This window comes from Molothrus aeneus, chromosome 17 (genome assembly GCF_037042795.1).
Source record: "Molothrus aeneus isolate 106 chromosome 17, BPBGC_Maene_1.0, whole genome shotgun sequence".
NCBI lineage: Eukaryota > Metazoa > Chordata > Aves > Passeriformes > Icteridae > Molothrus > Molothrus aeneus.
The window spans coordinates 1,113,300-1,128,947 of NC_089662.1; the positions used below are offsets into that span (position 1 = coordinate 1,113,300).

At 55.9% G+C, this 15,648-nt stretch overlaps 1 protein-coding gene across 17 annotated transcripts in view; it reads right to left on the reverse strand.

Moving 5' to 3' along the window:
* Positions 1 to 259: 259 nt before the first annotated feature.
* Positions 260 to 15,648, reverse strand: part of EPB41L1 (erythrocyte membrane protein band 4.1 like 1) — a 66,221-nt gene continuing 50,832 nt past the window's right edge. For 4 of the 17 annotated variants that reach the window (XM_066561555.1, XM_066561557.1, XM_066561552.1 and 1 more), the window contains 10 exons: positions 11,887 to 14,433; positions 11,244 to 11,351; positions 9,722 to 10,120; positions 8,158 to 8,250; positions 7,686 to 7,772; positions 7,436 to 7,498; positions 6,463 to 6,558; positions 5,137 to 5,217; positions 4,162 to 4,278; positions 260 to 3,095 (listed from right to left, as the gene is read on the reverse strand). In XM_066561555.1, the coding sequence (XP_066417652.1) occupies positions 3,087 to 3,095; positions 4,162 to 4,278; positions 5,137 to 5,217; positions 6,463 to 6,558; positions 7,436 to 7,498; positions 7,686 to 7,772; positions 8,158 to 8,250; positions 9,722 to 10,120; positions 11,244 to 11,351; positions 11,887 to 14,433 (3,600 nt within the window). In that variant the 3' untranslated portion in view covers positions 260 to 3,086. Of the gene's footprint in view, positions 3,096 to 4,161; positions 4,279 to 4,636; positions 4,822 to 5,136; positions 5,218 to 6,462; positions 6,559 to 7,435; positions 7,499 to 7,685; positions 7,773 to 8,157; positions 8,251 to 9,721; positions 10,121 to 11,243; positions 11,352 to 11,886; positions 14,434 to 15,648 lie in introns of those variants that run through there. The other 13 variants (XM_066561566.1, XM_066561565.1, XM_066561564.1 and 10 more) reach the window with 11 other exon arrangements.

Sequence of the window (15,648 nt, forward strand, 5' to 3'; positions counted from 1 at the left end):
CCTGGATCCCTGTAAGTGTCCAAGGCCAGGCTGGATGGGGCATCCTGGTCTAGTCAAAGGTGTCCCTGTCCATGGCAGGGGACAGAACAGGATGAGGTTTATATTCCCTTCCAGCCCAAGCCATTCTGGGATTCTATGATTTCTACGATCTTCTCTTTAGACAAAGCCTGGCATTTCCATGTGCAGTGCTTCTGTTGCAAGGTTCACCCTTCCCTTCTCCATCTTCTCAGTAAGGAAAGAGTCCACTGAGGCCCCTGGGTGATTTAGCATCAAACACATTTATTTCACTTTTATTGAATACAAGAACAGTGAGCACACACGCATACACCACCGAGCACTGAAAAGGAGTATGACCAAAGGGGGAGAGGGAGAACAAGGGAAGAGAAAAGGAGAGTTAGTGAAGGAACAACAGAGCGTTGCAGTTGGTTGGTAAGGTGCTTCTCAAATAAAAATAAATATTATTATTATTATTATTGTTACTGTTATTATTACTCATGCAATCGCAGGCCAGGTTCAGAATGAATTTGTGGGATTGGGTAAAAACAGGCACTCATGTCTCCCCCCCCTTTCCACAGAAAAGGCCCCTGGAAGAAAACAAGCAGTGGCCAGCTATCCGAAACAGTGTGGTGATGGGCAGGCTGGGGCTGAGCAGCAGTAAGCCACACCTTGCCAAGAAAACAAGCAGTGAGCTTTTTTTTCTTTCCTTTTTTTCTTTTTTTTTTTTAAGAAAAAGAAAGGTTTTGACAGTGCCACCCATGAACACGCTGTGGGAGCCAGGGGCTGCTCACTGCAAACAGAACTCACGGCAGCCCAAGCACAGGGAGCCTCACTCTGTAAAGCTGCTCAGTCCCAGGGCAGCCTTCACTTTCCAGGCTGGGCACCACACTGAAAGCATCTCTGCAGGCTCACAGCAGCCTCAGGTGGGCTGTGGAGCTGCCTCAGCCAGGTGGGCTCCAACCCTGAACTGTGCCATGGTGAACACCCTCCACCACCCCTGGCAGTGCCTCTGCTGGGCACGGCCAGCTTGGGTGCATTGGGAAAACAAATGAGACAAAAGGAGCCTCTTTGCAGCTGCCCTAAGTGCTGTGAGGCTGGGGCTGTGCTCTCTGGAGGTGCATGGCTGGCACCTGGGCATGGGCACTGGCACTGGCAGCAGCCCCTGTGCTCTTGCCTTCCACGCCTCTCTGCCAGAGAACAGCCTCACTGGGGAGCAGCTGCCAGGGAGCAGCTCCCTGCTGGGCAGTGCAGGTGGGAGCAGGGGCTGCCCACAGCATCCTCATGGCTCAGGAGCTCCTGCTCGGGCATCCTGTGGGGCCTGGCAGGGCCTGGCAGAGCACACCCAGTCCTGGGCACAGCTTGTGTCAGGGGTGGGAGACTAAAGGCAAAATGGTGCAGAATCATGGGCCCTTCTGTTTCTGCAGGAGCTAGAGACAATTCCAAGAAGGAAACCCATTTCTTTCCTTTCCTTTCTGGTTTTGGTTGGGAGCCTACCTGAACTGCCTGGTTCACAGTGTTCGGGGCCCTGGGCTTGGCCCACGATCCCCTTCCAAAGGCAGCCCTGGAGGAGCCTCGGCTGAAGGCTGAGCTGGGAGCAGCTCCACTGCCACCTCCTGGGCTCTCCCATCCAGCCTGGGACGCAGGGGACACTGCAGGGATGGGCACAGCACACTCCCTGCACTGCCCATCCCATGGCAGACAGGGGAGCACTGCCACGGCCCTGCCAGCGCTGTCCCCAGCCCTTTGCCATCACACCCCTGGCAGTGTAGGCAGGGCACAAACAGCCCCTCTGCCTTTGACCCTACTACAAAACTCAAGTACCTCCATTATTGGGATCCAGAAACAAAGCAAACCCACCCCACCCAGGGGCAGGGCTCCTGAAGGGGAGCCCCGAGCCCTGTGGCTCCCACCTCGCTCCCAGCTGACCCCGTGGCTCTGGGGCTGGGAGCCCCTCCTGCCTACGGCTCTTGGAGCTGGAGCCTTCCCTGCCCCTCCAGGTGACGCTGCCCCTCCAAACCTCACCACCACACACTGCACATCACCAGCAGGACACTCCTGTCCCTGTCCCTCTCCCCTTCCCCCTCAGCCAGCAGCAGCCAAAACCTTTCCCATTCCTTCCTGCAGGACTCAGAGTCCCACAGGTGATCTAAGAGTCTCCAAGTACACCAACCACAGTCAATCCAAGAGTTAACCTTTAAAAATGTTGGCATTGTCTGTACCAGCACTGTTGAATTATTTCAGCATTGTTCCCTCCCTCCCCCTCTGTTATATAGAATAATATACAGAACTGAAATGCACATCCATATGAAACCCCACAGGCTGCTCATTAGAGATGAGAAACCATGTACATATCATTTGCTTTGTTTGAAATGAAACCCATTCCTAAATACCTTCAGAGAACAAGAGGTTGGACAAGTGCACAGAGAAGATAAGGAAGGGAAGGGGAAGAGTTAACAGAACCCCCAAAAAATCAGCATGGAATGAGGAGAAGGGCGAAACGACACTTGTGAATTGGAAAATAACTCTAAGGTCATAACTTGAATGTTTTTCTCTCTTCTTTCCAGAGGTGGGGAATGGTTTTGCTTCTGCTTGTGGTTTTTTACTTCAGTTTGCTTACTTGCTTTGTTGCAAAGCAGTTTTCCTTTCCATTCAGTGTGCAACAAATGAACTCATGATTGTGTGTCCTTTCATGTAACATGCAAGATGGTGGCTTATTGTATTGTTACCAAGATTATTGTTATTATTATGACTTTTTAAATCTGATTTGATCACCAATCCAGGAAATTCTTCAATTTATCTGCAGAGGGTTGGCTTTGTTTGTTGGTGGTGTTGTTTACTATTCATTTCCAGCATATAGCAGCAGTGCAAGGATGCATTTTGTTTCCTGTTTATATATATATATATATATATATGTATGTATGTATATATATATATAATATATTTGCTATTCCTTTTTTAAAAATTTTTGTCTCTTGCCATGAACATTGCAGCCAGGATGTCTATGTCTTGCTGATAAATCCAGCATGAAGGCTCCTTCTCCCCTGTTCTCCAGGTTGGAATACAGATGTTGGCTTCCAGGAACATGTTGGTCAAGATTCCTGTGCAAGGCAGATGGAAAGGACCAAGTCATGGAGTGCCAGTCCATGGAGGCTCCTCTTTGGATGAGGCCACTGGATAGAAACTTTGCAAACACTTGGGGCCACAGTTTGCATTTAATTAGCAGGAGCTCTGCTAATTAGCAGGAATTCAGGCACTGGCCTGGTGCTGGTGCATGAAGGACACGAGGGGAGCTGTCGCTCCCTCACTTTAAGCCATTCAACTAAAACTGGCTGGATCCTATGGGATGTGGGAATGTCTGGACTCGTTTGTACTGTGGGACAGGGTGAGGCAGCTCCACCAGCCTCTCATGGCCTCCCCAGCTGCACTGCTGGTCACTTTTCCAGGCTTCAAAGCTGCCAATCAGAACTTTCATATGTTAAAGAAATGGGAAATCCCAGTTCCAAGGAGCCTCTCCAAAAGCACCTGCAGCCAAAACTGTTCCCTCTCCTCTCCACCTCTGTCCCCACTGCTCCCCCACAGGGCTCTGGTGGCTGTGCCAACCCAGAGGAGCTGCATCTCCTGGCGGCAGGGGAATGGGGTCCAAGAGGGGGTTTAGGGTGGGGCAGGACTCCCCAAGCCCTAGAGAAGTGTCTGGGACTGTGACAGCTTTGGGGTGTCTGCAGGGAGGTGCAAACCTTGTGTGCTGCTGCCTACACCTGTGTGTGTACAAAAACTAAACCTGGGGATCTCAGTGGGACTGAAAGCCTGTACAGTTTTTGGAAAGAAAATATAATTTCTGCCAACATTGTTCTGATACGTTGGCTTTGCACAACCTGTAGCCAAGTGCCTCAGCCTACCCAAAAACCTGAGATCCCTCATTCCCTTCCCACCCCAGGGGGATGAGCAGGTCCTTTTCTTTTTACATCAAATGCCTCTGAGCCCTGTGCTTGGGGCAGGGTGACATCCACAGCACTGCTTTCAGTGCCATGGTAGTGGCTTCCTGACCACAACCAGGTGGCTGAGCCCAGAGCCACCATGCCACCATCTGTGGGGACCAGAGACTGTGACCTGTTACACTGCCATTACCAGCAGGTGTAAATCACACCTGGCAGCTTCTCCACCTACCTGAGGTTTCTTGTCCCTTTCCTCTGGAGAGGGCTCTGTTTCTCTGTACACCACAGCTTTGGTTACCAGCATGTCAGGGTGCTGGAGTTTTGCCTCTTTGATTGCTAAAGCCAGTGCCTGGAAAGCAGAAGGGTGAGAGAGAGCATTTATCCTCCCTCTCCTGCAATCAGGCATCCTGACTGCAGCCAGAAAGCAGCTGAGCAGCATTCCAGGGAGCAGAGTGGGATTCCAGGAGGATAGGAATGCAGGGGTTCAGAGCTGAACCCACAGCAGCCTGGCAGAAGAGGCTGAAACCCAGCATGGGAATCCAGCATGATTGGGAATTCATCCATGACTCGGAGCCCCCACGAGCTGCCTTTCTCTGCTGTTTTTCTGTGCAGATGTGCTACTGAAACCTGGGCAGAGGAAAACACTAGAAAAATCTACAGGAATTATCAAGTTCATTATTATAATTCTAAAAATTATTTCAGAGCCTTTTGATTACTTTATCTCTTTATTGTTTTTCTTAAGTAATGAATCCCTGTGAGGCCACAGGAGAGTGACCTTGTGGACCTAAAAACTTATGTCAGTCTGTTTTTTCATCCCAAAAATCTGTCACTTTTTGTCCTCTGACACTGAGGCACCGTCACCTGGAGAGGCTCAATCTGTAGTGAGATTGTGCTGGAAGAGAGAGGTGACCTGGGTCACTTTGGAGTATTTCAACAGAGAAAGGACACCTAGAATGTGTTTATGACCACAAAAAAGTGATGCCATCATTCTGTTCTGCACTGGGATGTGGCCTTTGCCACGGTTTCGTGGTGGGAGATGGCCTGAGGGTCACTGCACCCGTGGGAACCCGCCCTGCTGGACAGGTCTGGGGCCTCGGCGCTCAGTTTTTGGCCAAAAGCAGTAAACAGGTTCAGCCAGAAGCAGAAACATGCAGTGCTGCATCCAGGGACAGCCAGAATTGGCATGGGCAGAGCATCCTGCTCCTACCTGGTCCTGGTCCACATCTTCATCTCCTGTGATGATGATGCGCTTCTCTATCCGGGTCTCGGAGAACCCTCCCTTCACAGTCTGCGTGAGGACAAGGAGAGCTCTCACCCCTGCCCCAGCAGCCAGCTCCAGGCAGGGGAGGGAACTCTGCCACAGGAGCAGGAACAGCACCAGCATCCCCTCAGAACTGCCCTGTAATCCAGCAGAGCTCCCACTGCCCTTGGCTCAGGGAGAAGGGAGGCACACAGCAGCCCCAGGGGAAGGAGAGGGGCTGGGGCAGGTGCCAAGCACCCTCCTGCAGCTCAGCTCCCTCACAGAGCTGCTGGTGTCTTTATAGAACCACAGAATCACTGAGGCTGGCAAAGCTCTCTGAGATCACCAAGCCCAACTGTTCCCCCAGCACTGCCAAGGCCACCACTGACCATGTCCCCAAGTGCTACAGCTACACATCTTTGAAACCCCTCCAGAGATGGGACTCCACCACTGTCACAGACATGTTTTATGAAAAATCCTTTCCTTAGGATTTTTCCTCCTGAGAAGCTGAGAAGCCTCAGGAACACAATGTAACCAATGGTTATCTGCTGCTGTGGAGTGCAACAGGTGCATCTGGGATTGGTCTCGTGTGGTTGTTTCTCATTAATGGCCAATCACAGTCAGCTGGCTCAGACTCTCTGTCCAAGACAGAAGCCTTTGTTATCATTCTTTCTTTTTCTATTCTTAGCCAGCCTTCTGATGAAATCCTTTCTTCTATTCTTTTAGTATAGTTTTAATGTAATATATATCATAAAATAATAAATCAGCCTTCTGAAACATCGAGTCAGATCCTCATCTCTTCTCTCATCTTAAGACCCCTGTGAACATGGTCACACACCAGTGCCCTGGGCAGCCTGTGCCAGTGCCTGGCCACCCTTCCTGAGGAAATTTTCCCTTTTATCCAATCTAAACCTCCCCTGGTGCAACTTGAGGCCATTTCCTCCCATCCTGTCCCTTGTTCCCTGGAAGAAAAGCGTGTATTTAATCTGGGGATGCAACAGCCATGGGTGAGACCCTCTGCTGCAGCCTCGTCTCCTTCACTTCCCACCCCTGGCCTGCCCCTGGCTGAATGCTCACCCCTGGCTGTGCCTGCCTGCTGTGGTCACAGCTGGCTGCATGGCACAGGCAGCACCCAGGGCACAGAGCACTCTGTGGGATTGCCATTCCATGGGACAGCACACAGCTTTTGGCTTGTTGCAAGGAGAGGGGCCCTTTCTGCTGTACCTAGCACAACATAAATCCACCCATCCCTTAATTCTAGTGGCCTTCAGGAAGCCCTGGAGCTGCTCTCACCTTGGTGACGTGGGTGGTGGTGGAGGTGGAGAGTGTTTCTGCAGTGGCACTGAATATGCTGGTGAGCACCTCCTTGCCAGCGGAGCCGCCCGAGATCTGCGGGACACGAGCAGGGGGACACGATGGTCAGGGGACATCCTGAGAGCCTCAGCCCAGCCCCCAGCCAGCCTGGACCTCCCTCTGGGATGTACTCCCTCAGCCCAGCAGGGAGGGGAGAGCACAGCAAGGGAAAAAGGCAATGAGTTGTGCTTCCAACTGCACCAAGGGCTTGGTGGGGACAGGGAGAGGTTTCCACAGGTATCCAGGCCCACAGCAGCTGCACAGGGCAGAGGCTCTCATGGCTGCTTTTGGCTCTTCCCTACCCACCCTCAGAGCACAGAGTTCTCAGGCTGCCTCTGTCTCTGTCCATCCCACTTTGCATGCCAAGGGCCGGGAAGGCTGGGAAGGATGCACTGGTACCCCAGCCCCAGTGCTGCTCTCCCTGCAGCACAAAGGATGAGCCTGGGGCAGCACCTGGTGTTTGGCCACGCTGGACTCCATCAAAACAAAGGGGTGGAGTAAGAAATCCCTTTCCTGAGGAAGGGCTGTGTTGGGCAGGATGGTTGGTGGCCACCACCTCCACTGGGAGTCAGGAGACTTTGTGGATCACCTTGGGTGACCCCACAGGACACCCAGAGCTAAATGCATCTCAGTCCAATGCATCAGGGACTGGGGTATTTTTGGGAATTATCCTCCTCAGGCAGATGCTCAAGGTATGGATCTGGCATAGGGAAAAGCCCACAGGCTGGGGCCTCCTGACTTCTTGCTCCCCAACCTGAGCATCCTTCTTCCCTTCCCAGTACCAACATATCAGCCAGGTGCTGGTGCTGGGAACACAGCAGGGGGCCCAGTGGGACCAATCCCACCCACTTCCAGCCCCACAGGGTTGCCTTCCCCAGCTTGGCCTTGCTGGTGGCACCAGGTCCCCCCTCACCGGTGACAGGGAGCGAAGGTCTGCGGTGGGAGCGGCCCCTTTGCCAGCCTTGGTGCTGTGATCCTGAAAGAAGAGCAGATGGCACGTTGGCTCATGTTGGCATGGGGCAAACGTGGAAGGTGTCACCCTCCAAAGACACCCCCAGCAGGGCAGGGTCCCCCCAGCACAGCTGGCCCCAGTCACTCCCACAGGAGCAGAGGGACCGCAGGGGACAGTGGCTGCCCCTCCCTCGAGGGCCAGCCCTGCTTACTGAGGTCACCAGCGCTGTCTCTGTGGTGCCAGCCTGGGCAGTGGTGGTGGTGGTGGTGTCCCTGCTGCCCGGGGTGCCTCCGTCCACCTGCCAGGGCAAAGGAAACCAGGTGAGCCTGGAGGTGCCACCAGGGAGTGGGTGACACTTGCAGGGACAATGTGGCCATATCCTGCTGCCAGAGGAAGCCATGGAGGGCAGTGAAGCTACAGCCAGCTGGTGGCTGTCACCCACTAGACATTCCTGTGTGCCAGCACTGCCCAGCAGCATGGCAGGTAGGGCCAGGGACACTCAGACAATATCCCTGGCTGGGCTTTAGCTTGTGTTTTTTGAGGACTTCACCATGCCAAGGGTGAGCAGAGGCCCCCAGCCACCCCACATTGCCCTCCCAGAGCTGCTGCCAGGGACAGGCTTTGGTGGGCTGAGGTTTTGAGGAGCCTCAGGGCTCAGGCTCTCTGGGGAGCCACCGTGTCACCTGGGCCGTGTCTGTGGTGCTGACCCGATGGGGAGCGGAGCCTTCTGCTTCGGGCTTCTTCACAGTCACAGCGTCTGCCTTTGGGGCTGAGGGCTGCAGGAGGAACAGCAGAGAGTCAGCAGAGCCTGGGGCACGATGCCAACAGCCCTGAGTGCTCTGTCCATGGCATGGCACTGGAAAGAGATGACCTTTAAAGTCCCTTCCAGCCCAGCCACTCTCATTCTGTGCTCCTTGTGCAGCAGCCCCTGGCAAAGCATCCCTGCCCTGCTCCTTCACAGGTGCCACACACAATGTTCTGTGAGTGTCACACTGAGTCCTACCTGGGCAAACAGCAGGGCTGGGCTGCTGCCCTGGGCAGACAGGAACCACCCACAGTGCCCTGTGACCCACACACCCCAAATCAGCCCTGCTGCTCTCTCCCTGGGATTTTTTGGATAGATTATACACACCATGGATAAGGACAAACTGTTCTTCAAAAGCCAATTGAGAGCCACCAAACCAGTTTCATGCCTGTGCTGCAGTCATTTTGTGATCTGTACCAGCTTCTGGTGGCTCTGGGTACACCTGGGGTGTCAGAGCCTCGGGGGAATGGACACAGGCTGGCAGCACTGCCCTGCTGCAGGAAACTGGAGCTGCCAAGGGCTCCTGCATGGGGGATGCTTCACCAGTGCTCAGTATTCTCGAGCCAGCAGCTCTGGAGTGGATCCCCCATGGTCACAGCCACACACCAGGGTTTCCAGGCTGGCTCAGAGACAGCTCCCTCTAATTCTGCAGTTCTTTCCTGGCTTTAGGTCTGGACTAACCCCAGCAGCTCTGGAATGGATCCCCCATGGTCACAGCCACACACCAGGGTTTCCAGGCTGGCTCAGAGACAGCTCCCTCTAATTCTGCAGTTCTTTCCTGGCTTTAGTTCTGGACTAAACTCAGCAGCTCTGGCCAGCACTGGGGACTTACCTGCAGGGCTGGAGGCTGCCCTAGGTGGGTGGGCCAGAGATGGCCCTGCCCAGCACAGAGACAAGGCCACCCAGAGCTGGGGCTGGTTCTGCTGTTCCGTCCCCATGAGTGCACTCAGCCCCACACACATGCACATGCAATTTTGTTAGCCCTGCTATGACCCCTCCCAGCACAGAGTGACCCTCCATGAGCTCAAGGGCGGTTCCACAAGGCCAATCCCTCCCAGCCCCAGCATGACCAGAGAGGTTAGTGGGCAGCACATGGCTCTGCACTACACAGACTGGTCACTGAATTCATGCAGGACACGAGGACAGCTCTGATGGTTAGTGCCACGTGCCCTCCCTGCAGCGCACATGCTGCTGTGGGCTGTGCTGGGGCAGCCACACGCAGGGACACAGGTGACAGTGACTTCTCCTGGTTAGCAGATGCACCAAGCATGTGACAGAGCCATGCAACACAGACACAGCGTGCACTGGGCAGGAACGGGGGGTGGCAGCCAGCATGCTCCCCAAAACCAGCTGGGAGCACAACCCGCCAGGCAATGCGGGCACGAGGGACACGGAGGCACGATGGCACCGGGCTGGTCTCAGTGAATGGTGTCCCTGTGTACCTCTGGCTGGGAGACATCTGGGCTGGGCTGGGAGACCTTATCCCTGCCTTTGACATCCTCTTCCAGTCCGGGAACTACTTTGTCAGTGTGCTGGAAGGAAACCAGGCCTTCATCTTCTGTTTCGCTCTTGTCCTTGTCCAGCTCGGGCAGGCTGCGGGAGATGTCCTCAAAGGCTGTGCCATGGAAGTCCCCGATGACGGTGAAGTCCACCTCCGCCTCCAGGCTGGAGGTTGAGCTGACGGTGATGCTGGAGCACTTGCGCTCGATGGCCAGGTGGTTGTCCTTCAGGAACACCGAGTCCTTCTCCTGGTCGGGCTCCTCGTCGCCGGTGTCGCTCTCGGGGGCCCTGTGCCGGGGCGGTTTCACCCTCTCCTCGGGGCCCTCCCTCGCCCCCGCTCTCTGAAGGAGACACAATCGTGGAGAGACGGGGCCGTGAGCACCGCGGGGCAGCGCCGCGCGGACACGGCAGCAGCACGAGGAGGAGGAGGAGGAGGAGGAGGAGGAAGGCTGCAGCAAACATCACAGAGTAGAGTCAAACACAACTCAAGCATGGAGACCGAAACCTGACAGCAGTGGCTTTGCCGGGGGAGAGAAGGCGACTCCATTGGATTGTGCCAAAAGTTTGTTGGCAATGAATCATCTCAAAAAGGCTCGGTCAGACAAAAAAAAAAAAGCTCGGCCAGCTTGGAGGCACTTCAGTGCACCGGTGAAAGCAGATGGATGCAAAACAATGGGTCTGACAGGAGACATTCAGAAAGAGCTCAGACGAAGGGCTATCGGATGTCAGTGGCTCAAAAAAAACAAACAAGGGAAAGAAAGAGAGAAGAGTTTGAAAGGAAAGGGCCCATCAGCCAGGCACGGTGAGGGAGAAGCAAAGGAAGGTGCCAATTCCACTGAGGAGGAGTGAGCCAATTCCACTGAGAATCCTGTGAAGCATCACCCTGGGGGGAGGTCCAGCCCAACAGCTGCCCCGGGGTGAGTCTGCCCCACTGACACCACCTGCCCCTCCCGAGGCCTCAGGTGAGTCTCAGGGTGACCTGGTCAGTGTAATTGACAGCACGGCCAGAGCCAAGGGATGACCTCCGTCCATCCACTCTTCTCCAGACACGGACATACCTCTCAACTCTGCCATCGGAGGGGACGTGTCCCATTGCCACACTTTGCCATGAAGCCATGGGAAATCTACACCCAGTTGTCCCTTAGGAACAGCTCTAAGCTCACCAATGCCAGAGGAAACCCCACCTCCTGGCCTCTGCTCCAGCCATTACATCCAGGGGAATCCCCCACGGGCCGGGCCGTGCCGGCACATCCTTCCCTCGGCACTGTGGGAGGTTGAGAGGTATGGGCGAAACACAGGGTGTCCAGCAGCACCGGGGAACACGCCTGCAGACACGTGTGGGGGATGTGTCTGACCAATACATACAGAGAGCCCTGCAAGGGGAGCGGAGGGGCAGCACAGCCCTGGCCGTGGGGCGAGCGCTCACACTGCCGGGAGAAGCACTTAGCAAAACAGCACTGAGACCTGCGAGACCACTGGAACAGCAGCCTTTACATTCTCTTCTTTCAGGCTGGATTTTACTGATGGGTCACATAAATCCTTTTCTTCCCCACTTGGTTGCTGAGATTTGCTCTGGATTAGAGAAAAGGGTTAGTCGGAAGGAAATGAACTCTGCAGGAGCTGCTCTAGCGCTCACGAGAGCCAGGAAAGCTGCTCCCTCAGCCGGCCACCAGCTTGCTGAAGGCAGGGCAGGGTGGCAGCTAAGCAAGAAGGGGTAATCAACCAACGTAGGAAATGCAGGGGTGAAGCTGGAAGCGTGGGCACGCCGCTGCTGGGGCCGCGTGTCCGTGACAGTCCCAGCTCCCAGCTCCTCCAGCCACCCCCCGGCGCCCTCTCCTGCTCCCGGCCACGGAGCTCGGGTGCCCCTCCTGGGTTCAGCATTCTCCAGGGAGCCAAAATGTTGGGGGGGCGCAAAACAAAAGCTGATGAACCGACTGGGCAGCGGCTGCGCATGCAGCCAGTGAAGCCTGACCACACACACAGACAGAGAGGACAGGGATGCAAAGCGCCTGCTGCCAGTCAATGGATGTGTGAGGAGCCACTGGACACGGGCAGAGCCACAGAACATGCGCACGAATGGCCCGTCCGGACGGCTCGGTGCAGTTACCACGGCCTCGGCCAGGGTGAGCTCACAGCCGGAGTCGGGCGAGGCCAGGTCGGCACTGTCTTCTTCGTGCTCGGGCTCAGCAGAGACTCCTTCCTTCAGGGACTGAGGCTGGGAGGTGCCTCCTGAACCGGCCCCTTGCCCGAGGGCCAAGGAGCCCACGCTGGACACAGGTCCCACTGCAGAGGGTGAGGCGAGGCCGGTGCTCAAAGGCAGATCCTGTGCCAGATCTGCCTTCCCCACGGCTGTCACCAATGTCTCAGCTTCAGGCACATGCTCCTGTCCCTCCTGAGCCGCCCTTTGCTCCGCTTCGCCTTGCTCAAACATCTTGATCTTGGAGGCCACGGAAGTTTCCCTGTAGCTCTTGCTGTCCTCCTGGCTTCCTGGGGACAGGGCAGCATCCCCGTGCTCCTGGGCCACAGCTCCTGCCAGCCCAGCCATGCACACCGACACCCCAGGCTCTGCTGGATGTGTCTCACCACCTGATTGCCCTGTCCTGCCTTCACTCACCAGGGCAGAGAGCTGGGATGTCTCGCTTCCTTGGCACAATCCTGCTGCAGGGGACTGGAAGGGTGGGACATCAGCAGCTGCTCTGGGAGGAGAGTCATCCTGTGGTGGCTGCCCCGGAGCCAGGTCACTGTCCCTGGTGCTTTCTGGGACTGTCGAGCTCCCACCCTGCAGATCTTGTCCAACACTGAACTCCGAGTCCTGCTGTGGCCCTTGTGCTTTGGGATCTGCATTGTGGAGGGGCAAGATCCTCAGGATTGTCTCAGTCTGGTGTTCTGCTTCTTCTCCCTTGGAGGGCAGCTCAGCCATGCCAAGGCTTTTGCCATGGGACAGTTCTTCCATCCCAGAGCCTTCATCTCTGGTCAGCTTCCCTGACCCTGAGCCCTGGAAGAGCTCTTTGATCATGGGCTTCTCTTCCTTCACTGGCTCTTCAGTGGCAGGCATGTTGCTCTGTGCTTCGTCCATGTCCTGGGCCACCTCCCTGGTGGCCAGGTCTCTAACCTGGATTGACTCTGCTGCAGTGTCTTTGTTTTGGGGTGGTTCTCCTGGAACAGGACTTTTCACCTCATGGGGTTTCCATGAGGGAAATCCCACATTTTGGGATTGCTCTTCAGCTTCAGGATTAGTGCCCATGGGTAGTGCCACCTCCACGGAGGGGCTCCCACGCTCGGGCATGGCCACCTCTCTGGCAGGGCTGGTGCTCAGGGACAGGTCTGTGCCCTGAGGCTCCGTACATGGAGATGGCTCCACAGGGACTGGGCTGGGTTTCTGGGGAAGGGGTGGAGGGACAGGAGCACTGGGTTTGTCCCCCTCCAGCCCCGTGGTGTGAGTGTGGCCCTGCCAAGACCCAGCTGATGATGGAGGTGACTTGGGCTCTATCTCTTCCATCTGAAGAACCACTCTGGTATTTTCCTCCCTGTCACTGTCTGTTCCAACCCTTCCTGAGAGCCCCTCCAGTGCTGGGCAGATGTCTGGGGACTGTTCTGGGCTCCCTCTGTGCTCCTCAGCCCTGGGGCCATCCCCTGCCAGGCCACATGGCTTCAAGCCTCCCACCGAGCTCTGCAGCTCCATCTCCTCTGGTCCCACCTCCTGGGAACACAGCAGGGCTTCACTTCCCATGGGTGCTCCTCCAGGCACCCCAGCACCAGGTGCCTTCTCTGGCTCTTCCCACCCTGAGAGGGGATGTCCCTCCAGGCTGGTCCCAGCACAGCTCATCCCAAGTGGCTCTGGTGCTCCAGTGGGTTTTTCAGACACTGTCCTGTGCTGGTGACTTGCTGAGGAGAGGGCTTGGAGCCCTTCTGCCACAGGTGCAACATGCTGGGATCCCTCCCCAGATGTGTTTACTGGGGCTTCTGGTCTCTCCTCCGAGCAGAGCCACCCACCAGTGTCCAAGACCAGGTGTGCTTTACTGTCCTTCTCCTCCCCCTCTGGATCTCCTAAGTAGATGATCCTCTGGGTTGCAGAAGTCTCTGAGCTGTCGTCACCAGCCTTCACTTTAATTTTCAGGAGCTCTGGGGCCGTGGCTGCCACTCTGGCCTCCTGCTTCCTGAAGGCTGCACGGTCCTTGGAGAGCACCTCACCTTCTCCCTGGGGAAGCTCTGGCTCCAAAATCTTGGTTCTTTGCCTCTCTTCAGGCTGCTGACAGGGCTTGGGCAGCCCTGGCTCCCTGGTGGCTGCGCCTTTGCCCGGCTCTTGGGGCTCCCCCTCTGCACTCTCGGCGGGTGGATGTGCCTCCCCTGGGCTGGACTCACCCCTGCTTTCCTTCTCATAGAGCTCATCCTCCCACACAGACTCAAAATCCTCGGGACTAGCAATCATTTTGGCTCTCTTCCTCGTCTCCAAGGCTGCAGCTGCCGGCTCTTCCTGGCCTGCCACGTCCTTGGCTTTCCCTACCGTCACCACCACTTTGGTCAGGCTCCCCCTCGTGCTCCCCTCCGAGGTCCCCGCACGTGCTTCTTCCGTCTTGGCTCTCAGAGTTTTCCTCAGAGCTACAGCTTCCAGCCTAGGGGCTTCTCTCTCTATAAATACCCAGTGCTCCGAGCCCTGCATTGCAATTGGAGCAAGAAGAGTTAAACGCATCAGAACCCGGCCCCGAGTGCTGCTGGCACGACTGGCACAGCTGGTCAGCCTGGCACGGGGCTGCCTACATCATCATCATCATCATCACTGCCATCATCATCATCATCACTGCCATTATTATTATTATTATTGTTATTATTATTATTATTATTATTATTACTATTGTTCTTATCAAGGCCAGCGTTGAGGCTCTGTACAGAGCCCAGCCACTCACTGATGGGGAGAGGGGCTGGAAAGGGCTTTCTCTGGGGAAAGTGCTCTGCTCTGGGTGGTGGCTCCCTGACACACCTGCAATACCTGGGGCTCTGCTGGTGGCACAGAGTGGGAGTGGAGCTCCCAGCAGACACGAGAACACCACCAGGGTATCTCTGGAAACAGAGGAACACAGCTGGCTGCTCCCTTGTTTTCAGCTGACTCTGGCAACTCCCAGGGGTGAGATTTCATTGGAAGCAAGGCCCTGGGTTCTGGGTAGCTTCACTCTCAGCGTCATCCATGTGCCCTAAGAATTTGTCAGACTGCCAAGAGCACAGGCAGGGAACGAAACCATTGCAAGCCATCAGCAAGGCCCTGTCCCTTTCCTAGCAGATGCTGCAGCTCAGATTCCCCAAAAGGACATCCCTCCTTTCCAGCTCACCAGGGACATCTCCTCAGAACCCAGCCATGCTGAAAACAAGTGTTCAGCAAGTGTCACCTGTGAAAGGCTCCCTGGGAAGTGTAAAAGACCACGGGCTCAGCAGCAGGACCAAGCAAAGGCCACGGAGCATCCTGCAGCACGGCCACAGCAAGAATGTCACCGTGCTGCTGGCAGGGGACACCAGGTCACTGCTGCCAGGGACACCTTGTACATCCATGTGCTCATCCTGCACGTCAGCTGAAGGCCTCATGAGGGCCAAGAACAAAGCATTGCTAAAATCCAGCCACTTTTGGAACAGCAGGTAGGAAATAACTCATGGGAAGAGAGTTTCAGGAGAACATCTGCACCACGGGACAGCTCAGCCACCCCTGGCAGCACATGAGGGAGGGCAGTGCTGGGGCTCCCCGTGGGGCTGGCACTGCCCATGGCACAGCCTGCCTGGGCACAGCCTGCAGCAGGGGCAGGGATGGCCCTCGAGGGCACCAGGATGTACTCCAGGCCCAGGGAGGGGCTGCTTGTCCGTGCCCCCTCCAGCCAGGAACAGT